Below are 22,858 nucleotides of genomic sequence, written 5' to 3' on the forward strand. Positions count from 1 at the left end.
GGGATGAAGACTGTAAGCCCCATGTTTGGCAGGGACTGTATCCAATCTGATAAGTTTGCATCTACCCCAGTCCTTAGTACATAGTACTAGTACATGGCACATAATAAGTACTTAATAAATCCTTGTCTATCCCTGCCATCCACCCAGGGGATGGGGAGCAATTGAGACGCCAGGGGGAGAGATTTGTTTTATGTGTGGAGACATTAAGAGATAGGGGAGCTTTCTCTCGTTCTCTTTCACCGCCGGCCCCCCATGAACCCTTTCCCATCTGTGTTCTCCCTGGCCCAGACTCACCAGTCAGTCTGGGGCTAGCAGGCGATGGTCTCTACTGTCCTACAACCATCCCCGTCCCCTCAAATCCCGGGCGTCGGCCACAGGAGGGTCTTCGGGAAGCTTGGAGAGTCCCGGCTCCTCTTTCCTCCCGCCCGGAGCGTGATGGGCTCTCAGCAAGGCTGGGCCTTTCCGGACAAGCTCTCTGCTGCTCCGTGTTGGGCTCCTCCCCGGGGACGGGCCACACGTTGGGCAGAGGTGCCTCATTACGTCCTGTTCGGGGCTGGATTCCCAGGGGGCCGGTACTGCTCAGGTCCTGGCCCCACAGTCAGGGTAGCAGCCCTTCCCCAGGTGACTGCTCTATGGGGACCACGTGACCCACCAGCCGGATGTCTCTCACAGGGAGGAGTTCCAGTTAAGCTGTGAAGACTGTGAAGCGTCCAACGAGACTGCTACGTAGGAAAGGACACATTTCATTCTTCCCATTTGACAGTTGAGGTCTCGGAAGCCCGGAAAACGTTAGGTGAGTTCTTTAGCAGGCTACTGGCTGAGCCAGAGCTGGAATCCAGGTTCTGGACTCCCTGCCTCATTAGGCTTTCCCCAGGCTGCGATTCTGTGTGAAAGTGGCAATCTGAGAGGGATAAACTAGGCCTCTCCATTCTTGGTCCAGCACCTCTAACATTACCTTTTGTATCTCCACTGACCACTCCCTGCCCTTTCCACAACTGTCCTAGACAATGAGCCCTCAGCCATTCGCTACCACTTTGCCCATTGTAATAGCAATGATAATGAAAATAATAATAATAATGGTATTTGCTAAGTGCTTATTATGTTCCAGGCACGGTACTAAGTGCCGGGGTGGATGCAAGCAAATCAGGTTGGACACAGTCCTTATCCCACGTGGGGTTCACAGTCTCAATCTCCATCTTACAGGTGAGGTAACTGAGGCATAGAGAAGCTAGGTGACTTGCCCAAGGTCACGCAGCATACAAGTGGCTTATCCTCCCTGTGCTGCATGGACAACCCCATCTCTGCTTCTTCACTAGCCTTTCTCCCTCTTCCTCACATGCCTCTCTGTCACTCCTGAATCAGCTCCTCAGCCTTCCCAAGAAATTCATTGAATTTACTAAGGGCTTATTTCTGTTTTTATGGTATTTGTTAAGCATCTACTAAGTGTTGGGTACTGTACTAAGTGCTGTGGTGGATACAAGCTAATCTTGTTGGACACAGTTCGTGTCATACGTGCGGCTCACAGTCTTAATTCCCGTTTTGCAGATGAGGGACCGAGGCCCAGAGAAGTGAAGTGACCTCCCTCAGGTCACACAGCCGATAAGTGGCAGAACTGAGATAATAACCTAGATCCTTTTAACTCCAAGACCCAGGCTCTGTTCACTAGGCCACAATGCTTCTGCTTATCCTGTGCAGAGCACTGAACTAAATGCTTGGGAAAGTATAATATTTGGTAGTTGGAAAGCCGGAAAGTTGGTACATAGGTGCCCTGCCAACATGGAGTTTACAATCTTCAAGGGGAGAACGGGTATTAAAATAGATTAGAGATAGGGGAAAATTGCTGTGTGATGCCAGGTAAGTCATTTCACTTAGTACAGTGCCTGGCAGATAGTAAGCACTTAAAAATACCATAGAAAAGATGAAGGATAAATGTCTCTAAGTATTTTGCTGTGTCCTCGCTACGAATTCATTCACATCAAACAACACACATTCCCAAAATTGCAGCAAAATGCGTCCTGCTCCCTCCTCCCGTTTCTGACTATAAGTTCCTCAGTCCCCGGCTATCAGTCTCCTTCATCTTTTTTTATGTTATTTTTAAGTGCTTACTATCTGTCAGGCACTGTACTAAGTGCTGGGGAACGTTGGAGCTACTGGCATCGGACACAATCCATGGCCCACATTCATTCATTCAATCATATTTGTTGAGTACTTACTGTGTGTGAAGCCCTGTGAATTAAGCGTTTGGGAGAGTACAATATTGCAACAAAGAGACAAATTCCGTGCCCACAACGAGCATGGGGCTGACAGTCTTAATCTCCATTTTACAGGTGAGGTAACTTAGGCACAGAAAAGTGAAATGACTTACCTGGCATCACACAGCAGTGCATGGTAGAGCCGGGACTAGAACCCAGGTTGTTCCATCCTACCTCACCTTGCTACTCTCATACTACAATGTAGCTTACACAGTTCACTACTTTAACTCCCACCTTCTCAATGTACCTCAGTCTCATCCATCTTAACACCAACCTCTCGCCCACATCCGGCCTCGGGTGTGGAATGTTCAACCTCCTCATATCTGACACCTGTCTCCCCACCTCTTATGTGAAGCAGCGTGGCTCAGTGAAAAGAGTCAAAGGGTTTGGAGTCAGAGGTAATGGGTTCAAATCCCAGCTCTGCCAATTGTCAGCTGTGTGACTTTGGGCAAGTCACTTAACTTCTTTGTGCCTCAATTACCTCATCTTTAAAATGGGGATTAAGACTGTGAACCCCACTAGGGACAACCTGATAAACTTGTGTCTCCCCCAGCGCTTAGAACAGTGCTAGGCACATAGTAAACACTTAACAAATACCATTATTATTACTACTGTTATTAAAGATTGGATGGACTTCCAAGAAATGCCACTCTCAGGCAGAACTCCCAATAGATGCCTTCTGGGAATCCTCCAAGGAACAGCTGGTACTTTGTCAATATTATTATTATTATTATTATTGTTATTGTTATCATAGATTATAAAGGGTTATAGAATCTAAAACCTTCATCCCAAGGCTTCTCCAGTGAGTTTAAATAACGGGGAAGCACTTAGTATAGTGGTCTGCAGACAGTAAGCATTCAATAAATGCCATCATATGACTGATTATACTCACCTAAGTGCTTAGTACACTGCTCCTACACACGGTAAGTGCTCAATGAATATATTGATTTAATGTAACAGATAGGTATCTTTTTGTCAGTCACTACTTGCTTCTCTCTCTCTTTCCTCTCTTTTCTCCTTGTTTCCCCCACTATCCTATTGCTCTCTATCTCTCTCTTTCCTGATCTCTTTCCCCCTCTTTTCCTCTTACTTCTTCCCCTACTTCTCTTCCCCTCTCCCTCCCTCTCCTTGCCTTGTCTTGCTCACCTCCTTCCTCTTTTCTTTCTCTTTCTGTTTTTCCATCTGACAGTCTTTGCCTTTGTAGATGACCATCTATGAACCTCACTATCTTTGCCCCCAAGTGCTTATTTATTATTGACTACACAGTTTATTTTTATTATTATAATTTATTATTTATTGAGTGCACACAGTAATCACTCAATAAATATGGTTGATCAATGGATTGATTGCTTCATGGTGTTCTTTCTCAAACTCTATTTCTCTGACCCCTTCTCTGCCACATTTCCTTTGCCTTTCTTGGTCTCTGTGTGTTTCCAAATGTTTCCATATCTATTTCTCTATCTCGCACTGTATCTTTCTCTGACCTTTCTCTTTCGGTCTTCCTCAAAGTTCATTGTACTATCTCAAGTGCTTGCTACAGTGTTCTGTAAAGTGGAGATGGTGCTTTCTATGTATTAGGCATTCTACAAAGCATTGGGGAAGATACGAGATAATTGGGTTTGACACCGTCCCTATCCACATAGGGCTCACAGTCTAAATCCTCATTTTACAGATTAGGTAACTGAGGCACAGAGAAGTGAAGTAACTTGTCCAAGATCATGCAGCAGACAAGGAGAGCTGGGATTAGAACCTAGGTCTACTGACTCCTAGGCCTGTTCTCTATCCACTGGACCATGCTGCTATATTCCAACTCAATAGAGCATGCCTCAGTGAAAAAGCCGGGGCTTGGGAGTCAGAGGTCATGAGTTCTAATCCCGCCTCCACCACTTGTCAGTAGTGTGACTTTGTGCAAGTCACTTAACTTCTCTGGGCCTCAGTTACCTCATCTGTAAAATGGGGATTAAGACTGTGAACCCCTCCCGTGGGACAACCTGATCACCTTGTAACCTCTCCAGCACTTAACAAAGTAAGCACTTACTAAATGCCATTTTTATCATTAGCATTATTATTATTATTATTATTATTATTAACAGAGTAGTCTTTGTCTCATTTCTTGTTTCATAACTATGGGTCAAAAATCCATATTGTACTATTTAGAAATATCAATATCTTGGGACAAAATACCGGACTAAGATGGCAGGAATGCATAATAACAGTAATGAACAAATAAATACTGCAGAAGAGTTAGCGTGAGACAATTATATTTCTTGTCAGAGGAAGAAAAGGCAATATATAATGCAAATCCATTCTTTGTTTTTAAAAATGGTATTTGTTACGTTGAGGCATACATTAAGTTTTGTCTCAAGCACTGTTCTAAGCGCTAGGGTAGATAAAGATAATCAGGTCCCACATAGGGCTCACAGTCTCAGTAGGAGGGAGAACTAGTATTGCATTTTTCATTTGAGGACATTGAGGCTCAGAGGAGTTATGTGACTTGCCTAAATCATACAGCAGGCAGGTGGTGGAGCTGGGATTAGAATTCAGGTCCATTGGCTCCAAGGCCTATGCTTTATCCACCTGGCCATGCTACTTTCTGCTAGACCTAGCTGCAATATTACAGTAATAAAGCAAAGGATGACATAAATACAGTATTTAAAATGTCATTGAAATGGGAATTGATTGGTGAACTCACTCACAGCTCTAGCTCAGTTGGAGAAAATGAAACTTTTTAATGATATTTGTTAAGTGCTCATTATGTGCTAAGCATTGCATTAATCACTGGGGCAGATACAAGCTAATCAAGCTGGACATAGGCCATGTCCCACCTGGGGCTCACAGTTTTAACCCCCACTTTACAGATGAGGTAACTGAGAATAGAGAGGTTCAGTGACTTGCCCAAGGTCAAACAGCCTAAAAGTGGCTGAGCCAGGATTAGAAGACAGGTCCTCTGACTTCTATGCCCATGTTCCTTCCACAAGGCCACATTGCTTCTTAATAGGCCATACTGCTTCTCTTCTGTTCATTCCCTGTGGATCACCTCCTCCCAAGATGCTTTGGGAATTTATTTCTAGGAAGACTAATCCTGGTCCTGTTCTTATTCCCTAAATGATTCTCAGATCCTCCATGAGCCAATTCTCATTTATATGCCATTGATGAAACACATTTAACCTGAATTGTTTTCACATGTGAAAGGATGAAAAAGATTCAGTGTTTGATGTAACTTACTACTTATTTTGGATTATCCTCAGGGAATGAACAGAAGAGAAGCAGCAAGGATTAGTGGCAAGAGCACGGGTTTTGGAGTCAGAGGTCACAGGTTTGAATCCCGGCTTCACAACTTATTTGCTGTGTGACTTTAGGTAAATCACTTAACTTCCCTGGGCTCATTTACCTCATCTGTAAAATGGGGATAAAGACTATAAGCCCCACGTGGGACGGTTACCTTGTATCCACCCAAGCGCTTAGAACAGTGCTTGGCACATAGTAAGCACAACATTGTCATTATTATTATTATCATTATTATTATTATTGTTATGTCCCATTCCTGGAGAAGACCCTCTGAAGCAGCGTGGTCTCGTGGAAAGATCATGGGCCAGGGAGTCAGAGGACCTAGGTTCTAATCTGGACTCTACCACTTGCCTCATGGGTGACCTTGGGCACATGGATGTGTGACCTGTGTGAACTTTTGTGTGACCTTGCTGTGTGACATTGGAGAAGCAGCATGGCCTAGTGGATAGAACACAGGGCTGCGTGTCAGAAGGACCTAGGTTCTGATCCCGACTCCACCACTTGTCTGCTATGTGACTTTGGGCAAGTCACTTCAGTGCTCTGTGCCTCAGTTACCTCATCTGTAAAATGAGGATCAAGACTGTGAGCGCCGTGTGGGACTTGGACTGCATCCAACCTGATTATATGTATCTACACCAGCGCTTAGTACAGTGCCTGGCACGAATAAGCAGTAAACAAATACCATTAAAAGTCACTTAATTTCTCTGTACCTCAGGCTCCTCAACTGCAAAATGGGGACTCAATACCTGTTCTCCCTCCTATTTAGACTGTTAGCCCCATGTGGTATCTTATGATCTTCTATCTGCCTCATTACTTAGTACAGTGCTTGCAAATACCATAAAAAATAGCAAAAACGAAACCACAAAAACCCGTTCCCCACGTTCTGACTAGCCTGTGAACCTTATATGATATGTTGGGGATCTCAGGGAGGGGTTCAGAGGTGGGAGAGCTGAGAGTGACATAATTAGATGGGGACCTTGGAAAGAAGGAAGAGTGAGAGTTTGGGAGCAGCAGGTGAAGAATAAAATGTGGGGAGATGGGGACAGAAGATAGCCCATTTTCAGTTCCATTTCCCTCCTTCTCTCCCCCTCTCCCGACTCTTTTTTTCTTTTAATGATAATTGTTCAGTGCTTACTGTGTGCCAGACACTCTACTAAGCCCTGGGGTGAAGATAATCAGGTTGGACACAGTTCATGTCCCACATGGGGCTCATATTCTTACTCCCCATTTCACAGATGAGGTATTGAAGGCACAGAAAAGTGAAGTGACCTGCTCAAGGTCCCACAGTAGACAAGTGGCAGAGACGGAATTAAAAGCCAGGTCCTCTGACTACCAGGCATGGGCTTTTTCTAGGACTTTCTGCTTGATGTAGAAGCTATGGGTAAGCATTGGAGGTTCTTGGGGCAACGTCATCAAAATACAATCTATCATCAATTACAATTGGTGGTATTTATTGAGTGCTTATTGTGAGCAGAGCACTGTATGAAACATTTGGGAGACTACAATGCAACAGAGTTAATGGACAGGTTACCTGCCCACAAGGAGCTTACAGTCTAGAGGGGGAGCAAGACATAAATATAAATAATTTATAATGCATAAATTATAGCTATATACTTAAGTGCTTTGGAGCCGAGGGTGGGGAGGATATTAGAGGTCAGAGGGAGTGGGAGTTGGGAAGAAGAGGGCTTAATCAGAGAAGGTCTCTTGTAGGAGAAGTGAACTTAATAAGGTTTTGAAGGTGGGGAGAGTGGTGGTCTGGCGTTTTTGGATAGGGAAGGAGTTCCAGACCAGAGGGAGGAGGAGTGCCCGGTTTGAGAGTCTAAGATGAACATCAGGGCTCAAAGAGGGGACCCTATGTTCCCTTGAAGACCAACAAAATCATCCTTCTGAACATGTTTGCTCCAGATGCTTCACAATCTCTTTCTTGGCACCCTCAGGCAGACCATAGACCACATGGCTAACCTCACCACGCTGACGGGATTCCTTCTCGCGGGGTTCTCGGAGGTCTGAGAGCTGTATCTGGACGATGCCACACTGTTGCTACTGGTCCATCTGGTGGCCCTGACAGGGAATAACCTCATCATCACCACCACCGCCCTCGACCGGCACCTCCATACCCCCATGAACGTCTTCCTCAGGAACCTGTCCTTCATCGACCTCTGCCTCATCTCCGTCACCGTCCCCAAATCCAACGTCACCTCCCTGACTGACCAATGTTCACTCTATTATTGGGGTTGTATGACACATGTCCTTTGTGTGATTTTTTTCATGGGTTCGGAGATGTGCGTCCTCATGGTGATTTCCTATGACTGCTATGCCGCCATCTGCCGCCCTCTTCACTATGACATCATCATGAACCGAGGGGCCTGTGGAAAGATGGCCGCCACCACCTGGCTCAGCGGGGGCCTGTTTGGATTGATGTATTCCGTCGGGACGTTCACGTTAAACTTCTGCGAGTCCAACTTGATCTAGCAGTTCTTCTGTGACATCCTCTCCCTGTTGAAGATTTCCTGCTCCAAAACACATCTTGTCATCGATGTCAGCATGGCAACTGTTATTGGCTTTGGTTCACTCTCCATTGTCGCTATCGCCACCTATTACTTCCGCATCTTCTCCATCCTGCTGATACTCCCGTTCACTGAGGGCCGGGCTGAAGCATCTCCACCTGCCTGTCTCACTTTGGAGCCGTGACAAACGTTTTTGTCTTTACTGCCGGTTTTGCATATTAAAAGCCTCCCTCGGACACCCCCTCAACGCTTGATCTGCTGGTTTCCGTGTTCTACACGGTGGTACCCCCCACCCTGAACCCCCTCATCTACAGTCTGAGGATCCGGGGTATGAAAGCCACCCTGAGGAGGATTTTCTCTGGCAATTTCATTTCTGGGTGAACTGATCCCCGCTCTCTGTTTCCCCATCTGTAATGTATTCATAGTAATGTCTGTCTCCCTCACTAGACTGCAAACTCGTTTTAGGCAGGGAATATATCTGTTTTACTGTTCTATTGTAGTCTCCCAAAAGCTTAGTACAGTACTCTGCATGCAGCAAGTGCTCAATAAATACAATTAAATGAATTAAGGAATGAAGGAAAGAATTTGTAAAATGGGGATTAAATCCTACTCACTCCCAACTAGACTCTAAGTCCCATGCAGGACAGGGTTTGTGTCCAGCTAGATAATTTTGTATCTACCCAGTGCTTAGAACCGTGCTCGACACATAGGAACTGCATAACAAATAAAATGATAGTAATAATAATAATGATATTACTACTTTCCCTAGGACTTAATACAGTGAATGGGACCCAACTGGTGCTCAACGAATAATGTTACTCTACTATTTCCATCATTCCACCTCCAATTGCAACAATCTGAGGCAGTGTAAAGAGTGGAGTACAACTTAATTTTATTGTACACACCCAGAAGCTTAGTGCAATGCTTTCCACACAGTAAGTGCTCAATAAATACTTTGATTAACTGATTAATTACTGTCTACCCCTCTAGATTGTAAACTCCTTGTGGGCAGGGAACACACCTACCAACTCTGTTATATTGTACTCTCCCAAGCGCTTAGGGCAGTACTCTGCACACAGTAAGCATTCAATAAATATAATCAATCGATAGCTGAGTGGAAAATGTACGAGCCTAGGAGTCAGAAGGTTCCGGGTTCTAATCCCAGCTCTGCAACTTGTCTGCTATGACTTTGGGGAAGTCACTTATTTTCGCTCTGCCTCAGATCCCTCATCTGCAAAATGGGGATTTAAACTGTGAATCGCATGTGGGACCTGATAATCTTGTATCTAGCTCAACAATTGGCACTTGGTAAATGCATTTTTTATTACTTTTACCCTCTCCTTTCCTTTGTTCTCCTGGGTTCCAGATCCCCATCCCTCACTTGACAGCTCCACGCTGACAGACTCTACATTTCAGAGGGGGATTTCTGTTTCTCAATTACCTCATATGGAGAATCACAACAGTGCTCTGCACACAGTAAGCGCTCAATAAATACGATTGATGATGAGTACCTGAAGCTCAGAGAACAGTTAGGGCCCAGCTGCTCCTGGCTGTTTTGCCATGAGGAAATAGTGGTTTATCACTACTAGGGACTCCCCCCTCTCTGATCCTATGTCACAGCATCAGGCTCCTAACAATAACAGAATTATGGCAGCCCTGGAGGGAGATTAGCTCATGAAATCTTTCTTTACAACTGTCGTTTCAACTCACTAACCACCAGACCCTGATGGCTCAGAAATGTCCACATTCCTCTGGTACACACTAGCCTGGTGAGTGACTTTTTTCTGCCTCAGAATCTGAGACTGGAGATGGAGGGAGACAAGAAGATGAGTAGCAGCTAGTGGATAGAGCTGGATCTTGGAGTCACGGGATCTGGTTTCTAATGCTGCTTCTGCCACTTGTCTGCTGCATGACCTTGGACAAAGAATCAATAGTATTTATTGCATGCTTACTGTGTGCAAACCACTGTACTAAACGCTAAGAAGAGTACAATATAACACAATTGCTAGACATATTCCTTGCACACAAAGAGCCTACATATCAGAGGGGGATTTCTGTTTCTCAATTACCTCATATGCAGAATCAAAACTGTGAGTACCTATGTGGGTCAAGGACTGTGTCCAATCTGATGAGCACGTTGTTGGGTAGGGACAGTTTCTATATGTTGCTGATTTGTACTTCCCAAGCGCTTAGTGCAGTGCTCTGCACACAACATGCGCTCAATAAATATGATTGAATGATTGAATGAATTATCTAGGGTTTTTATTTACATTTATATATGGCATTTGCCAGGCACTGTACTAGGCACTGGGGTAGATGCAAGCTAATCAGTTTGGACAAAGTCCATGTCCCGCATGGGGCTTACAGACTTCATCCCCATTTTACATATGAGGTAAAAGACTTCAAGATCATTGTGCCTTTGGGCATTTGACAGTTATCCCACCCTTGACCCCACAGCATTTATGTACATTTCAATGTTTCATAAAGTCTTAGTTTCATTCATATTACTGTCTGTCTCCCCGTTTAGACTGTTAGCTCATTAAGGGCAGGGAACGTTTCTGCTAATTCTGTTGTACTCTCCCAAGTGCTTAGTACAGTGCTCTGCACATAGTCTTGTCTTATGCCATTGAGTAATTTCCGGCCCATAGAGACACCATGGATCCATCTTTCCCAGAACGCCCCGCTCTCCATTTGCAATCGTTCTGATAGTGTATCCATACAATTTTCTTGGTAGAAATACAGACGTAGTTTACCATTGCCTCCTTCCGCACAGTAAACCTGAGTCTCCTCCTTCGACTCTCTTCCATGCTGCTGCTGCCCAGCATGGGTGAGGTTTGACTTGTAACAGATTGCCTTCCACATGCAAGCCACTGGCCAAGATATAAATGGAATGGTTATGCCTTTGCTTGACTCTCCCTCCCTTAGCTGATACTGGTAGAGTACTGGAAACTCTCCAGGTGTGACCCTGAGAAGTGTTGCATATAGTAATTGCTCATAAATACCGTTAACCGATTGATCGATTGATTAAGATATATTTCCCCCTCTACAATGTGAGCCCGCTGTGGGCAGGGATTATCTTTATTTGTTGCTGAATTGTACTTTCCAAGTGCTTGATGCAGTGCTCTGCACACGGTAAGTGTTCAATAAATACGATTGAATGAATGAATGAATGTTATATTATTATATTGTATTCTCCCAAGTGCTTAGTAATGGTTCAGTAAATATGATTGACTGACAGACTGACCCAGCAGGTGTTCATTAAGTACCATTGATTGATGCATGATAAACAAATTTCTGTAATATGCACTGTAGAAAAGTGATGCAGGAAGTGAAGTATGAACTTGAAGAATAGTCAGGAGGCAGGGAGGTCAGCAAGGAGGCTGATGCAGTAGTCGAAGTGGAATAAGAAAAGTGCTTGGAACAGTGTGGTAGCAGTTTATTCGGAGACGAAAAGGCAAATTCTATAGATGTTGTGAAGGTAGAGCTGACAGGATTTGATGAACGATTGAATATGTGGGTTGAATGAAGGAGATGAGTCGAAAATAACACCAAGATTGTGAGTTTATGAGACAGGGACGATGGTGATCTTGTCTAGGGTGATGAGAAAGTCTGGGGCAGAGTTTTGTGGGGATGATGAGTTATACCGTATGGGACGTGATGAGAAGCAGCGTGGCCTAAATGGAAAGAGCATGGTACTGGGAGTTAGAGGACCTGGGTTCTAATTCTGGATCTACCACTGGTCTCCAGTGTTGATCCTGGCCAAGTCATTTCACTTCTCTGTACCTCGTTTACCTCATCTGCAAAATGGGAATTAAATCCTACTTCCTAGACTGTGATCCGGAACAAGGAATGTGTCCAATCTGATTATGTTGTATCTATTTCAGCACTAAGAGCAGTGCTTGGCATGTAGTAAGTGTTTAACAAATTCCATAATAATAATTATTATTATTATGACGAGGATGAAGTTGGATGCCTACAGTTTGTAGACTGTAAGCTCGTTTTGGGTAGGGGCCATGTATATCACCTCTGCGTGATTTAGTGGAAGGAGCACGGGGTTGGGAGTCAGAGGTTGTGGGTTCTAGCCACTTAACGTCTCTATGCCTTAGTTACCTCATCTGTAAAATGGGGATTAAGACTGTGAGCCCCATGTGGAACAACCTGATTACCTTGAATCTACCCGAGTGCTTTAAAAAGTGCTTAGCATATAGTAAGCACTTACCAAATACCATTATTATTATTATTATTACTCTCCCTAATGCTTAGTACAGTTCTCTGCACACAGTATGCACTCAGTAAACAAGATCGATTAAAGGATAGTTGGAATTTCTTTGGCCCTGTGTCCAGGGTTCTGTTGTGTTCTAGATTCTGTCAGATTTTCCCTAGTGAGCATTGCACAGCATCTCTTACTTTTCTTTATATATTATGTTCCTCTTCATTCATTCTTTCAATCGTATTTATTGAGCGCTTACTGTGTGCAGAGCACTGTACTAAGCGCTTGGGAAGTACAAGTTGGCAACATATAGAGACGGTCCCTACCCAACATCGGGCTCACAGTCTAGAAGGGTGAGACAGACAATAAAACAAAGACTTGTATACAGGTGTCAAAATTGTCAGAAGAAATAGAATTATAGCTATTATTATTATATTATTATATTATATTGTTATAATAATTATAATATAATTATAATAATACCTGTAATATAGACTCTACCTACCAACCCCAAGAAGTGAGAATGCTGACTTTCTCCAATGATGTGCTCCAGGGCATCTGCTTTCTCTTCCAAACCGGTGTGGGGGTCATGGGAAACTCTCTCCTCATAGGTCTCCACGATGCTCCTGGAACCCAGGCTGAAGGCCACGGACCTGGTCATTGTCCACCTGGCCCACACCGCGAAGTTCCTTACCAAAATGGTCACTGTACCAGCATCAGCTCAGCATCTGAGGCTCCTGCAGACGGACATCGGATGTAAGACGTTCGCTTATGTGTACTGGTTGAACAGAGGCCTCGCCATCTGCACCACAGGCCTCGGAAGTATGGTCCTGGCTGCGATCATCAGCCCCAGTTCTTCTCTCTGGACCCAGATCAAAACCCAGGTCCAAAAGAATATCCTCCCAATCTTTATCCTCCTGTGGCTCCTCAGCTCCATCGTGGACATCAACCTCCTGTTCAACACCGTTGCATCTCTGAATGTGACCAGCTGCGAATCCAGATTCAGAGATGACTACTGTTCCATCAAGCCCGTCAGCAGCATCGTAGGGCTGTTCCTCTTCCTCATCGCGCTCCACGATGTTAGCTCCTTGGGAATCATGGGACGCTCTAGTGGCTACTTGGTCCTCCTGCTCTTCTGACACAGCCGGAACGTCTGGCATCTCCACAGCCACCGCCAGCCTCCTCAGAAATCCCTGGAGATGAGAGCAACCCAGACCGTCCTGTTGCTGGTCAGCTGCTTTGTGGTCTTCTACTGCACGGACTTCATACTGTCACTGTTTCTGGAGAGTTCCCTCAGGAACAACATCACCCTTCTGAATGCGAATATGTCTGTGGTCAGCGGTTATGCCACCGTCAGCTCCATCTTGCTGCTAAGCAGTAGCTCCAAGCTAGCCAGGTTTTGGGAAGACATTTGAGGAAGAGAAGGTTCCATCTCTGTGAGGAACCTATATCCTTCCCAGGTTCGTCTTTTATACTGAGGGATCCTTCCTGAGGTAGCAACATGGCCTAGTGAAGAGAGTACATACCTGGAAGTCAGAAGGACCTGGGTCCTAATCCCAGCTCTGCCACGTTCCTGTTGTGTGGCATTGGGCAAGTCACAGGTCACTTAGCTTCCCTGTACCTCAGTTACCTGGTCTGTGAAATAGGAAATAAGACCATGAGCCCCGTGTGGGACATGGAGTTTGGCCAACTTGTTTAATTAATAATAATAATAATAACAATAATAATGATGGCATTTATTAAGCACTTACTATGTGCAAAGCACTGTTCTAAGCACTGGGGAGGTTACAAGGTGATCAGGTTGTCCCACGGGGGGCTCACAGTCTTCATCCCCATTTTGCAGATGAGGTAACTGAGGCACAGAAAAGTTAAGTGACATGCCCAAAGTCACACAGCTGACAAGTGGCGGAGTCGGGATTTGAACCCATGACCTCTTGCTCCAAAGCCCGTGCTCTTTCCACTGAGCCACACTGCTTCTCTATTTGTATCTACCTCAGCGCTTAGTACAGTACCTGGCACATAGTAAGCACTTACCAAATACCATTATAAAGAAACAGCGTCCACCACAACTGCGACTTAAATTCAGGACTTTCAGATTGCAAGATGAACGCACTGTCTCCTGTGATAAGGATGGGTGGTGCTACCTTGCAGAATTAAGAAGGAGCAAGTGAGCTCAAGGGATCGAACAGGCGGTGATAGAGTCAGAGGACTTGGGTTCTAATCCTTGCTTTGCCACTTCTCTGCTGTATGACCTTGGGCAAGTCACTTCAATTCTCTGGGCCTCAGTTTCATCAACTGTAAAATTCAATACTTAGACTGTGAGCCCCTTGTGGGGCAGGGATTATGACCGATTTGACTAACTTGTATCTAACACAATGTTTAGAAAAGTGCTTGACAAATAGTAAGTGCTTAACAAATACAATTTTAATAAAGCAATGGAGCAGAAAGGATTGGTGAAGTAAGGATGTTGTTCTTGAGAATGAAATTCTGGGGCACCTTGATACGCCATTTCTATATGTCCCTCTGTAGAGGAGTGCAACTCTCTTTATAAGAAGGTCTGGAGCCCTTGCCTTTTTTAAATTCAGATAATTTCTTTGCCCCTAACGATTTCATCCAGCAACCCCTCTGACCCCTCCAAACCTCCCTAACTCTCAAATTCCTATCATCATCTTCATCTTCATCATCACAGAATTTCCAACCCAGAAAGAAGTCTGAGAAAATAATGATATTTGTCAAGTACTAACTACGTATTAAGCACTGCTGTACATACAAGATCATCAGGTCCCTCATGGGTCTCACATTCTAAGTAGGAGGGAGCTAGGTACTGATTCCCCGTTTTACAGATGAGGGAACTGAAGCCCAGAGAAGTAAAGCGACTTCTTCAAGGTCACAACGCAGACAGGTGATGGAGCTGGGATTAGAACCCGGGTCCTCTCTGAGGCCCCGGCTCCTTCCACTAGGCTATGCTGATTCTTGAAACTAGAACAATAGCCAATGGAGAGGGAAAGGTGAAAGGATTCAATATGGGAGGAGTAGAAAAGCAAGTGTTTCTGAGAGGTGACATGTTCTGGGGTCCAGGGCGTGGGTCAAGGGGTTGGGTGTTACAAACATCAGGGAGACCAGTTCTTATCAATCAGTGATATTTTATTGAGTGCTTACTATGTGCAGAGCGCCTTACTAAGACCTTGGGAGACTACAGTACCAGAGAGTTGGTAAACACATGCCCTGCATGCATACAATAAGCTTATAGTCAATCAATCAATGGTGTTTATTGAGTGCTTACTGTGTGCAGATCACTGTACCAAGCACCTGGAGGAGTACAATAGAACCGAGTTGGTAGATGCAAACCCCACCCACAGAACGTTTACGGTCTAGAGGGGGAGATGGACATTGAAATGAATTCCTGCTAGGGGAAATAATCAGTTAGTCAATCATCAATCAAGTAATCCCTTAATCAACAGTCAAAAAATTCCCAACAAATATAATCAATCCATCAGTGGTATTTACTGAGCACTTACTGTGTTCCAAGCTCTGCACCAAGTGTTGGGAAAAGTACGGTACAACAGAGTTGATAGACATTATCCCTGCCCACAAGGAGTTTACAATCTAGGACAGGAGGAGAGCAGGGAATGGGGACAGGATAGTGTATGAGGAGAGGGAGACAGACCCTTTTGCCAATAAAGTAGAAGGGGAGATTTGTCAATTCGCCTCACCTTGGGGCAAGATGATTTTCAGCTCTCAGGACGAATGATTGACCTGTTCCAGAAGCAATGGTCATTTTCTGTTAGAGCCTATTTTCTGTTAGAGAACCATTATGAGAAGCAGCTTGATGTAGTGGATAGAGCACGGGATGTGGAGTCAGAAGGTCATAGGTTCTAATCCCAGCTCTGCCACTTGTTTATTGTGGAACCTTGGGCAAGTCCTTTCACTTCTCTGTGCCTCAGTTACCTCATCTGTAAAATGGAGATTGAAACTGTGAGCCCCACGTGGGACAGGGACTGTGTCCAACCCGATTTGTTTGTATCTACCCCAGTGCTTAGTACAGTAACTGGCACACAGTAAGTGCTTAACAAGTGCCACAGTTATCATTATTATTCCGGGCATAACATCCACTCTAGAGCAGCTTCCATAGCCTGTTTCCTCAAGCTGTAGATGTCAGGGTTCAGACCCAGGAGCACTATGGAATAGAAAATGAACAGAAGCAAGTCTAGTCCCGATGGACAATTTGAGGATGGAATTAGATATTCAGAAACACCCGTGGATACGAAGAAAGTCACAACGATGAGATGGGGAAGGCTGGTTGAGAAGGTTTTGGACCGGCCCTCTGCTGATGGCATCCTCAGCACGGCTGAGAAGAGGCGGACATACGAGGCGGTTATGTACACGAAACAGACGGTGAATGAACTGGCAGACAGGACAATGAGTGAATATTCACGTGTGTTTTCTGGGGGACTAGAGAGCTTCAGAAGCTGGGGGACATCAGCGAAGAACTGCTGGATCATTTGAGGTCCACTGAAAGGTTCAGAGAAGGTGGCAGCTGTGTCCATGAGACCGAAGAGGCCACCACTGAGCCAGGAGGTGGCTGCCATCTTCTCACAAGTCCCTCTGTTCATGAAAACCTCATAGCGCAAGGGGTGGCACATGGCAGCGTAGCAGTCGTTGGACATCACTGTGAGCAGGTACAACTCAGAGACAACATCCGAAACAAAGAAAAACACTTGCAGAATGCAGCCCTTGAAATAAATGGAGTTCTTGTTTGTCACTGAATTGAATAAAGATTTGGGGACAGTGACAGAGATAAGCAGAGGTCCAGGACGGACAGGTTCCTGAGGAATAAGTACATGGGGGTGTCGAGGCGATGGTCAAGTGTTTTTGACAGCGACGATGAGGAGATTCCCTGTTAGAGCCGCCAGGTAGACCAGGAGAAACAGAGTGGCATGGACCAGCTGCAGCTCTCGGACCTCCGAGAAACCCAGCAGCAGGAATCCCATCACCACAGTGCCATTGGCCGAGTGAATGGAAAGTTTGGAGGAAACTTCTGTTTTGCGACACAAGAACACATAGTTTATTGAACAACTGAAAACAGTTGTGACAAAGGTCCCCATGTGGGCAAAAACTACAAGAAAGTACAGGAGATTTTGACAAAGGTTGCCTTTCAATTCCTCCTTCCCATAACTCTGCTTGGTCTCTTAGAGTGTAATACTTCTGGGCTCAGATTCCTAGCACTAGTAAAAATAATAATAATTACGGTATTTGTGAAATGCTTACTATAATAATAATGGCATTTATTAAGCGCTTACTACGTGCAAAGCACTGTTAAAAGCGCTGGGAAGGCTACAAGGTGATCAGGTTGTCCCACGGGGGGCTCACAGTCTTCATCCCCATTTTACAGATAAGGTTACTGAGGCACAGAGAAGTTAAGTGACTTGCCCAAAGTCACACAGCTGACAATTGGCAGAGCTGGGATTTGAACCCATGACCTCTGATCTCAAAGCCCGTGCTCTTTTCCACTGAGCCACGCTCCTTCTCTATGTGCCAAGTATAGTCTTAGCACTGGTGTAGATTCAAGATAATCAGGTCCCACCTGGGGCTCAAAGTCTCAGTAGGAGGGAGAACAGGTATTGAATCCCGATTTTGGGAATGAGAGAACTGAGGCACAGGGAAATTAAGTGACTTGTCCGAGGTCACACTACAGGTAATTGGCATAGCAGGATTAGAACCCAGCTCCTCTGACTCCCAGGCTCATGCTTTTTTCACTAGGCCGTGTTGCTTGGTCTAGGTATTACCACATACTGAAAGGGGCATAGAAAGGTACCACTATACCAGCTCAATATTCGTGAAATAGAGCTTCCTCCATCTAGCTCCAAGAACTTTGTTTTTTCCTTGCTGTTTGCCTAGAAAATCTAATTACTTTCGGGATAGTTAAGTACTAGTTTTGAAGTAATAAAAAATGTCTCTTGATACTAGTAGTTGATGCCTAGGATACCTAGTACAGTTCCCCAGGGGTTAGTACAGTGATTGGCACATAGTAAGTGCTTAACGAATGCCATAATTATCCATTAGGCATTACCTTCTTTTGGGCCTAGTGGACACTGGTTTCGTCTATCTCAATATACCTATAATGAGCTGTGAGAGTCATGCTGCTAGCCGCAGATGTATAGGAATTGGGAAGGAGGAACTGTGGAAGTTGCTAAAAGAAGACAAACTTTCCTCCTGACCCCTCTCTGAATCAACAATCAGTGGTATTTATTGATTGCTTACTGTGTGCACAGTGTGGTACTAAGCACTTGAGGGATTAATGACAATAGTTGGGGAATTTGTAAAGTGTTTACGATGTTCCAGGCAATGCACTGAGTGCTGGCCTAGATGCAAGAAAATCAGATTCTAATACAGTCATACCTTTCTTTTTTAGTTGTTTTTGTTAAATGCTATGTGCCAGGAACAGTACTAGTGCTGGGACAGATACAAGATTGTACACAGTCAGTGTCTCACATGGGGCTCACATTCTTAATCCACATTTTGCAGATGAGGTAACTTAGGCACATAAGAGTGAAGCGACTTGCTGTGCCAAGATGAAACCGGGGTACCCATCATCTAAAAGTCAAATGCTATCTCGTGACTGCCCGAGCCGTTAAGGCAGAACTCAGAAATGTGGGTGGGATACCGCCCCTGCAACCAAAACAGCTAAATTGACAGCCCAAGCCAATAATTCAGAAAGTGCCCCTTACCCCCTTGCCAATCAAATTAGTATAGAGGACAGGGGGAGGGCAGAGATTGGATAAACTGAGGCCAGAATCTGGAGTAGCCTAGGAACACAGGTGATGAATACCTGCGGCCCCTGACCTTTTGTGCAGTGGAACAAAACTTGTAGCAACCGGCTGTGGATCACCTCTGCCCAGAGCTTGGGATGCCCGCTCTGCCTGCACCACGTGAAGAGCCTTGGGATGGCTGAGTGTCCCGCTGAACGTTTGTGGGGCTGGAAGCTAGGCGCCTCGCCACAGGTGGGTAATTTCTAAGTGTATTCATCCTAAGTGGGAAGTGCAAGTGGGTGGGAGCTAGCCGCCTCACCACATGCAAACAATAAGTGAATTCCTCCTGTGTGGGACCTGGGTGTTTTACCACGTTCCAGTAACACATAATTATATTCCTCCCGATAGGAAAGCTCTAATATCACTAAATAATTATATTCCTCCCAAAAGAGAGGTTCATTTTGCCATGTCCAAGATAATCAAATAATTCAATTCTTCTCGTGAAATAAATTTCGTATAAAACTCAGCCTTTCTGTTTCCAGTCTCTCTCTCCAAACTAGTTCCCGAACAAACTGGTCCCCGGGCAACGGGTGACACTTGCCCAAGGTCATACAGCAGACATGTGGCAGGGCTGAGATTAGAACCAAGGTTCTTCTGACTCCCAGGCCCATGCTTCATCCACTTGGCCATTGTGTTTCTCCATTCATTCAATCGTATTTATTGAGCACTTACTGTGTGCAGAGCACTCTACTAAGCATTTGGGAAGTACAAAACGGCAACATATAGAGACGGTCCCTACCCAACAACGGGTTCACAGTCTAGCAGTTATGATGACATTTTTATCTGCTTACTATGTTAAAGCACTGTTCTAAGCATTGGAGTAGATACACGGTAATCAGGATGTCACATGTAGGGCTCATAGGCTTCATTCCCATTTTACAGATGAGGGAACTGAGGCCCAGAGAAGTTAAGTGACTTGACCAAAGTCACACAGCTGACATAAGCAGCATTAGAACCCACGACCTCTGACTCCCAAGCACAACCTCTTTCCACTAAGGTACGCTGCTTCTCCAGCACTATATACCCCATCTACCTACTATATCTATCACATCACTTAGTACAGTGCTTAGCACATAGTAGATGCTTAACAAGTCATTATTCTATAATAAATATAATTGTTATTCATTCATTCAGTTGTATTTATTGAGCGCTTTCTGTGTGCAGAGCACTGTACTAAGCGCTTGGGAAGTACAATTCGGCAACATATAGAGACGGTTTCTACCCAACAACAGGATCACAGTCTAGAACGGGGAAAAAGACAAGAAAACAAAACAAGTATACAGGTGTCAATACCATTACTATATTATAACAAATGTGATTATCATTAAAAGACCATTCTGTCCATATGTTGTTGGATGACAAATAGTTAACTTATCAGTTTTCTATCTTTGACTACTTTCCCCCTTTCTGTTCCTACATATATCAGGGGCCCATTTTGGATCAGATTGGAACAAAAGCTTGGAAATTATATTGATCAATCAGTGAATCATTGGCTTTCAATGTCCACTCAGTCACTCACTCACTCACTCAATCAATCATGTTTACTGTGTACAGTGCACTGTACTAAATATTTGGGGAAGTACAATATAAAAGGATTGGTAGAAACATTTCCTGCCTACAACGATCTTGGAAGAGTTAAACAGAAGCAAGGTACACTTCCCTGACCTCAAGGACCTTAACCCAGAACTTAGTACAGTGTCTGGCACAATGTAAGTGCTTAACAAATATCATCTAACAAATCAAGGCACATGTTCCCTGCCCTCAAGAATCTTTCAATCTAATGGGGGAGACAGACAAAGATTTTAGATTATTTCCTGCTGTACACCGAAAGGCTACTGAGTCTGTTTGCTTACACAAACTCGTCACAGTCCCTTGACGCTTACCATATGGAAATGCTGATTTTTTTCTGAAACGAGGGCAGTCTGGAAGGCTGAATGACAGTCAGATGGAACAGGTTAATCGTTGCTCCCCGGGGTTTCGGGGGCAACTCTAGGGTTCTTACCCTCTCCGGGTCTTCGGACGTCTCCGGACGCGGGCCGCGCGTTCACACCAGGAAGAGTCAGCCAGAGGTCCAAAGCTTGGTTGCCGTTTATTTGCTATCAGCGATTACATAGTTAATAAAGAGAGAGAGGACGAGAGAGAGAGAGAAAGGGAGGGAGAGAGGGCACCTGTGTGTGTACCCCCCCTTGTCTTGTTCGTCTCTTATACCCCCCGTTGCCCGGGGGCAGGGTTTTCTCGGGAGATGGCGTATCGAGGCTTTGACCGCCCTCCAGCCACTAGCCTAACAACAGCTCTGTCCAGTCACGAAGCGTTTGCTCTGGCTCGCCCCCAGCCACCCATTGCCAACCATCGCTGGCCGCAGATATGGCCTTGAGGTTGCCTCCGAGCCTTGCAGGTGCAAGCTTGCTTTTCTTGCCCTGGTCTCTTTATCTCCTGTTGTTGAGTCTGTTTGGCTTTGAGCCGTTGGGTACGGTTTGTGTGCACATACTGCCTGTCTCATCGCCTTCCCCCGCTCCCTACGTGTCCCCCTCCCGTTATGGCGGGGACCGCTAAGGGCGTCCGCGCAATGGGAGCATCTCGACCTTAATCTCGCAGACCACCCGGGCAACAATGGAGCAAAAGAGACGAAGGAGGCACGGGAGGTACATGAGCAAAAGCAAGACCCCCCCAGTGGCGGCAAGGATCGAGACCAGCCAAGGGGCCAATCCCCCTGGCGTCACATGTTTGATCCAGTCCCAAAGTTCCTCCACCGCGTCCTCACCGCGGCCGAGGTCGTCCCAATCCTTGGAGAAGCGCAGCGACTGGGCGTTGAGCTCGTCGATAAGGCGGCACAGTTCCTGTAACTCGCCGGTCACGTTGGCGGCCAGGAAAAGTCCCTCCAGGTGTTTCTTTACTCCGTCCCAGGAGGCAGGGAACGAAGAGTTGGTGGCATTGCAGCGGAGCGGAAGCACGCAGACATGCCGATACCGGTAGTCGCATTTCACCGCCTGCCGTAGGGACAGGAGGCGAACCTCGTCGCCGAGCGTCTCGATCACGTGCTCAAGGCCTATCAGCTCCTGCTGCAGGGAAGCGTCCAGGTGACGCTGAACCCCCCACGCCAGTTGGGTGGAGTGCATGAAGGCCGAGAGCTGAGACGCGAGGAAACCAGTCCGATCGTACAGATTCAGGATTTGCCATTCCTGGAAGGCGGAAAACGTCAGGTTCGCGATACCCAGCATGGCCTCAAACTATTCCCTGCGGTTGCGCAAGCCGCGCAAGCGGGTCGCTAGGGTGTGCCATCGATGGTCGGAGGCCTGGGAAAACCAAGGGTCAGCGGACTTAACAGGTATAAGGGTGTAGCGGGGCCGCCGGACCAGCCAAACAGCGTAATCTGCCGCACCCTCCATGGTCATGGGTCACGCCCGAGACATAAGGACGCATTGTGAGGAACCCGTGGTGGACAAGGAAAAGTCGCCATAAGCTAACCGGGAGGCAGTAAGGTTCCAGCTGGGGTCAGTACTTGGGCAGGCTATAAGCACGTAAGGGGCAGGGATAAGGGCGTTCCCTTGAAAGACATAATCATGGTCGGCACAATTGCCCTGCAAGTGCAGGGAAACGTTCAGACCCTCACGGAAAATAATACGATACACCGAGAAAGGGTAATCCTGGCACGTCGCCCCGTCAGGGCAGGCGCACAAGCGGACCCTGACAGTCGCGGTGGGGGAGCGCAGGGAAGTAAAGGCTTTCCAGAGACCGGGGTGGTGCGTCCCCCACGGTAGCGCATAAAGCCCTGGTGCGGCCGCCTCCGTATAT

At 45.8% G+C, this 22,858-nt stretch overlaps 2 protein-coding genes across 2 annotated transcripts; one reads left to right on the forward strand and one right to left on the reverse strand.

Annotated features, from left to right (window-relative positions):
- The first annotated feature begins 12,877 nt into the window (after positions 1–12,877).
- Positions 12,878–14,886, forward strand: LOC119921890 (vomeronasal type-1 receptor 90-like). The gene is made up of 3 exons (XM_038741872.1): positions 12,878–13,336; positions 13,445–13,634; positions 14,843–14,886. Exons 1-3 carry the CDS (start codon positions 12,878–12,880, stop codon positions 14,884–14,886), a joined length of 693 nt encoding a protein of 230 aa, XP_038597800.1.
- A 1,462-nt stretch (positions 14,887–16,348) lies between these two features.
- LOC119921891 (putative olfactory receptor 14L1) lies at positions 16,349–22,452 on the reverse strand. Its single transcript, XM_038741874.1, has 5 exons — positions 22,446–22,452; positions 22,278–22,300; positions 21,787–21,879; positions 18,878–18,941; positions 16,349–17,019 (listed from the first exon to the last, which is right to left on the reverse strand). Exons 1-5 carry the CDS (start codon positions 22,450–22,452, stop codon positions 16,349–16,351), a joined length of 858 nt encoding a protein of 285 aa, XP_038597802.1.
- Positions 22,453–22,858: the final 406 nt, after the last annotated feature.

The sequence above is a fragment of the Tachyglossus aculeatus genome, unplaced genomic scaffold (assembly GCF_015852505.1).
Source record: "Tachyglossus aculeatus isolate mTacAcu1 unplaced genomic scaffold, mTacAcu1.pri SUPER_32, whole genome shotgun sequence".
Lineage (NCBI taxonomy): Eukaryota > Metazoa > Chordata > Mammalia > Monotremata > Tachyglossidae > Tachyglossus > Tachyglossus aculeatus.

Excerpts from the sequence above, each read along its gene's own strand:
- LOC119921890 (XM_038741872.1), top strand. The coding sequence starts at position 12,878 with ATGCTCCTGGAACCCAGGCTGAAGGCCACGGACCTGGTCATTGTCCAC. Across the intron at positions 13,337-13,444 it reads TCCTCATCGCGCTCCACGAT|AAATCCCTGGAGATGAGAGC; the intron begins GTTAGCTCCTTG and ends CAGCCTCCTCAG. Across the intron at positions 13,635-14,842 it reads CTCCATCTTGCTGCTAAGCA|ATAATTTCTTTGCCCCTAAC; the intron begins GTAGCTCCAAGC and ends TTTTAAATTCAG.
- LOC119921891 (XM_038741874.1), bottom strand. Across the intron at positions 18,942-21,786 it reads TTTGGGACTGGATCAAACAT|CTGTTTTGGTTGCAGGGGCG; the intron begins GTGACGCCAGGG and ends CTGTCAATTTAG. Across the intron at positions 17,020-18,877 it reads CTGCCTTAACGGCTCGGGCA|TGACAAACAAGAACTCCATT; the intron begins GTCACGAGATAG and ends TATTCAATTCAG.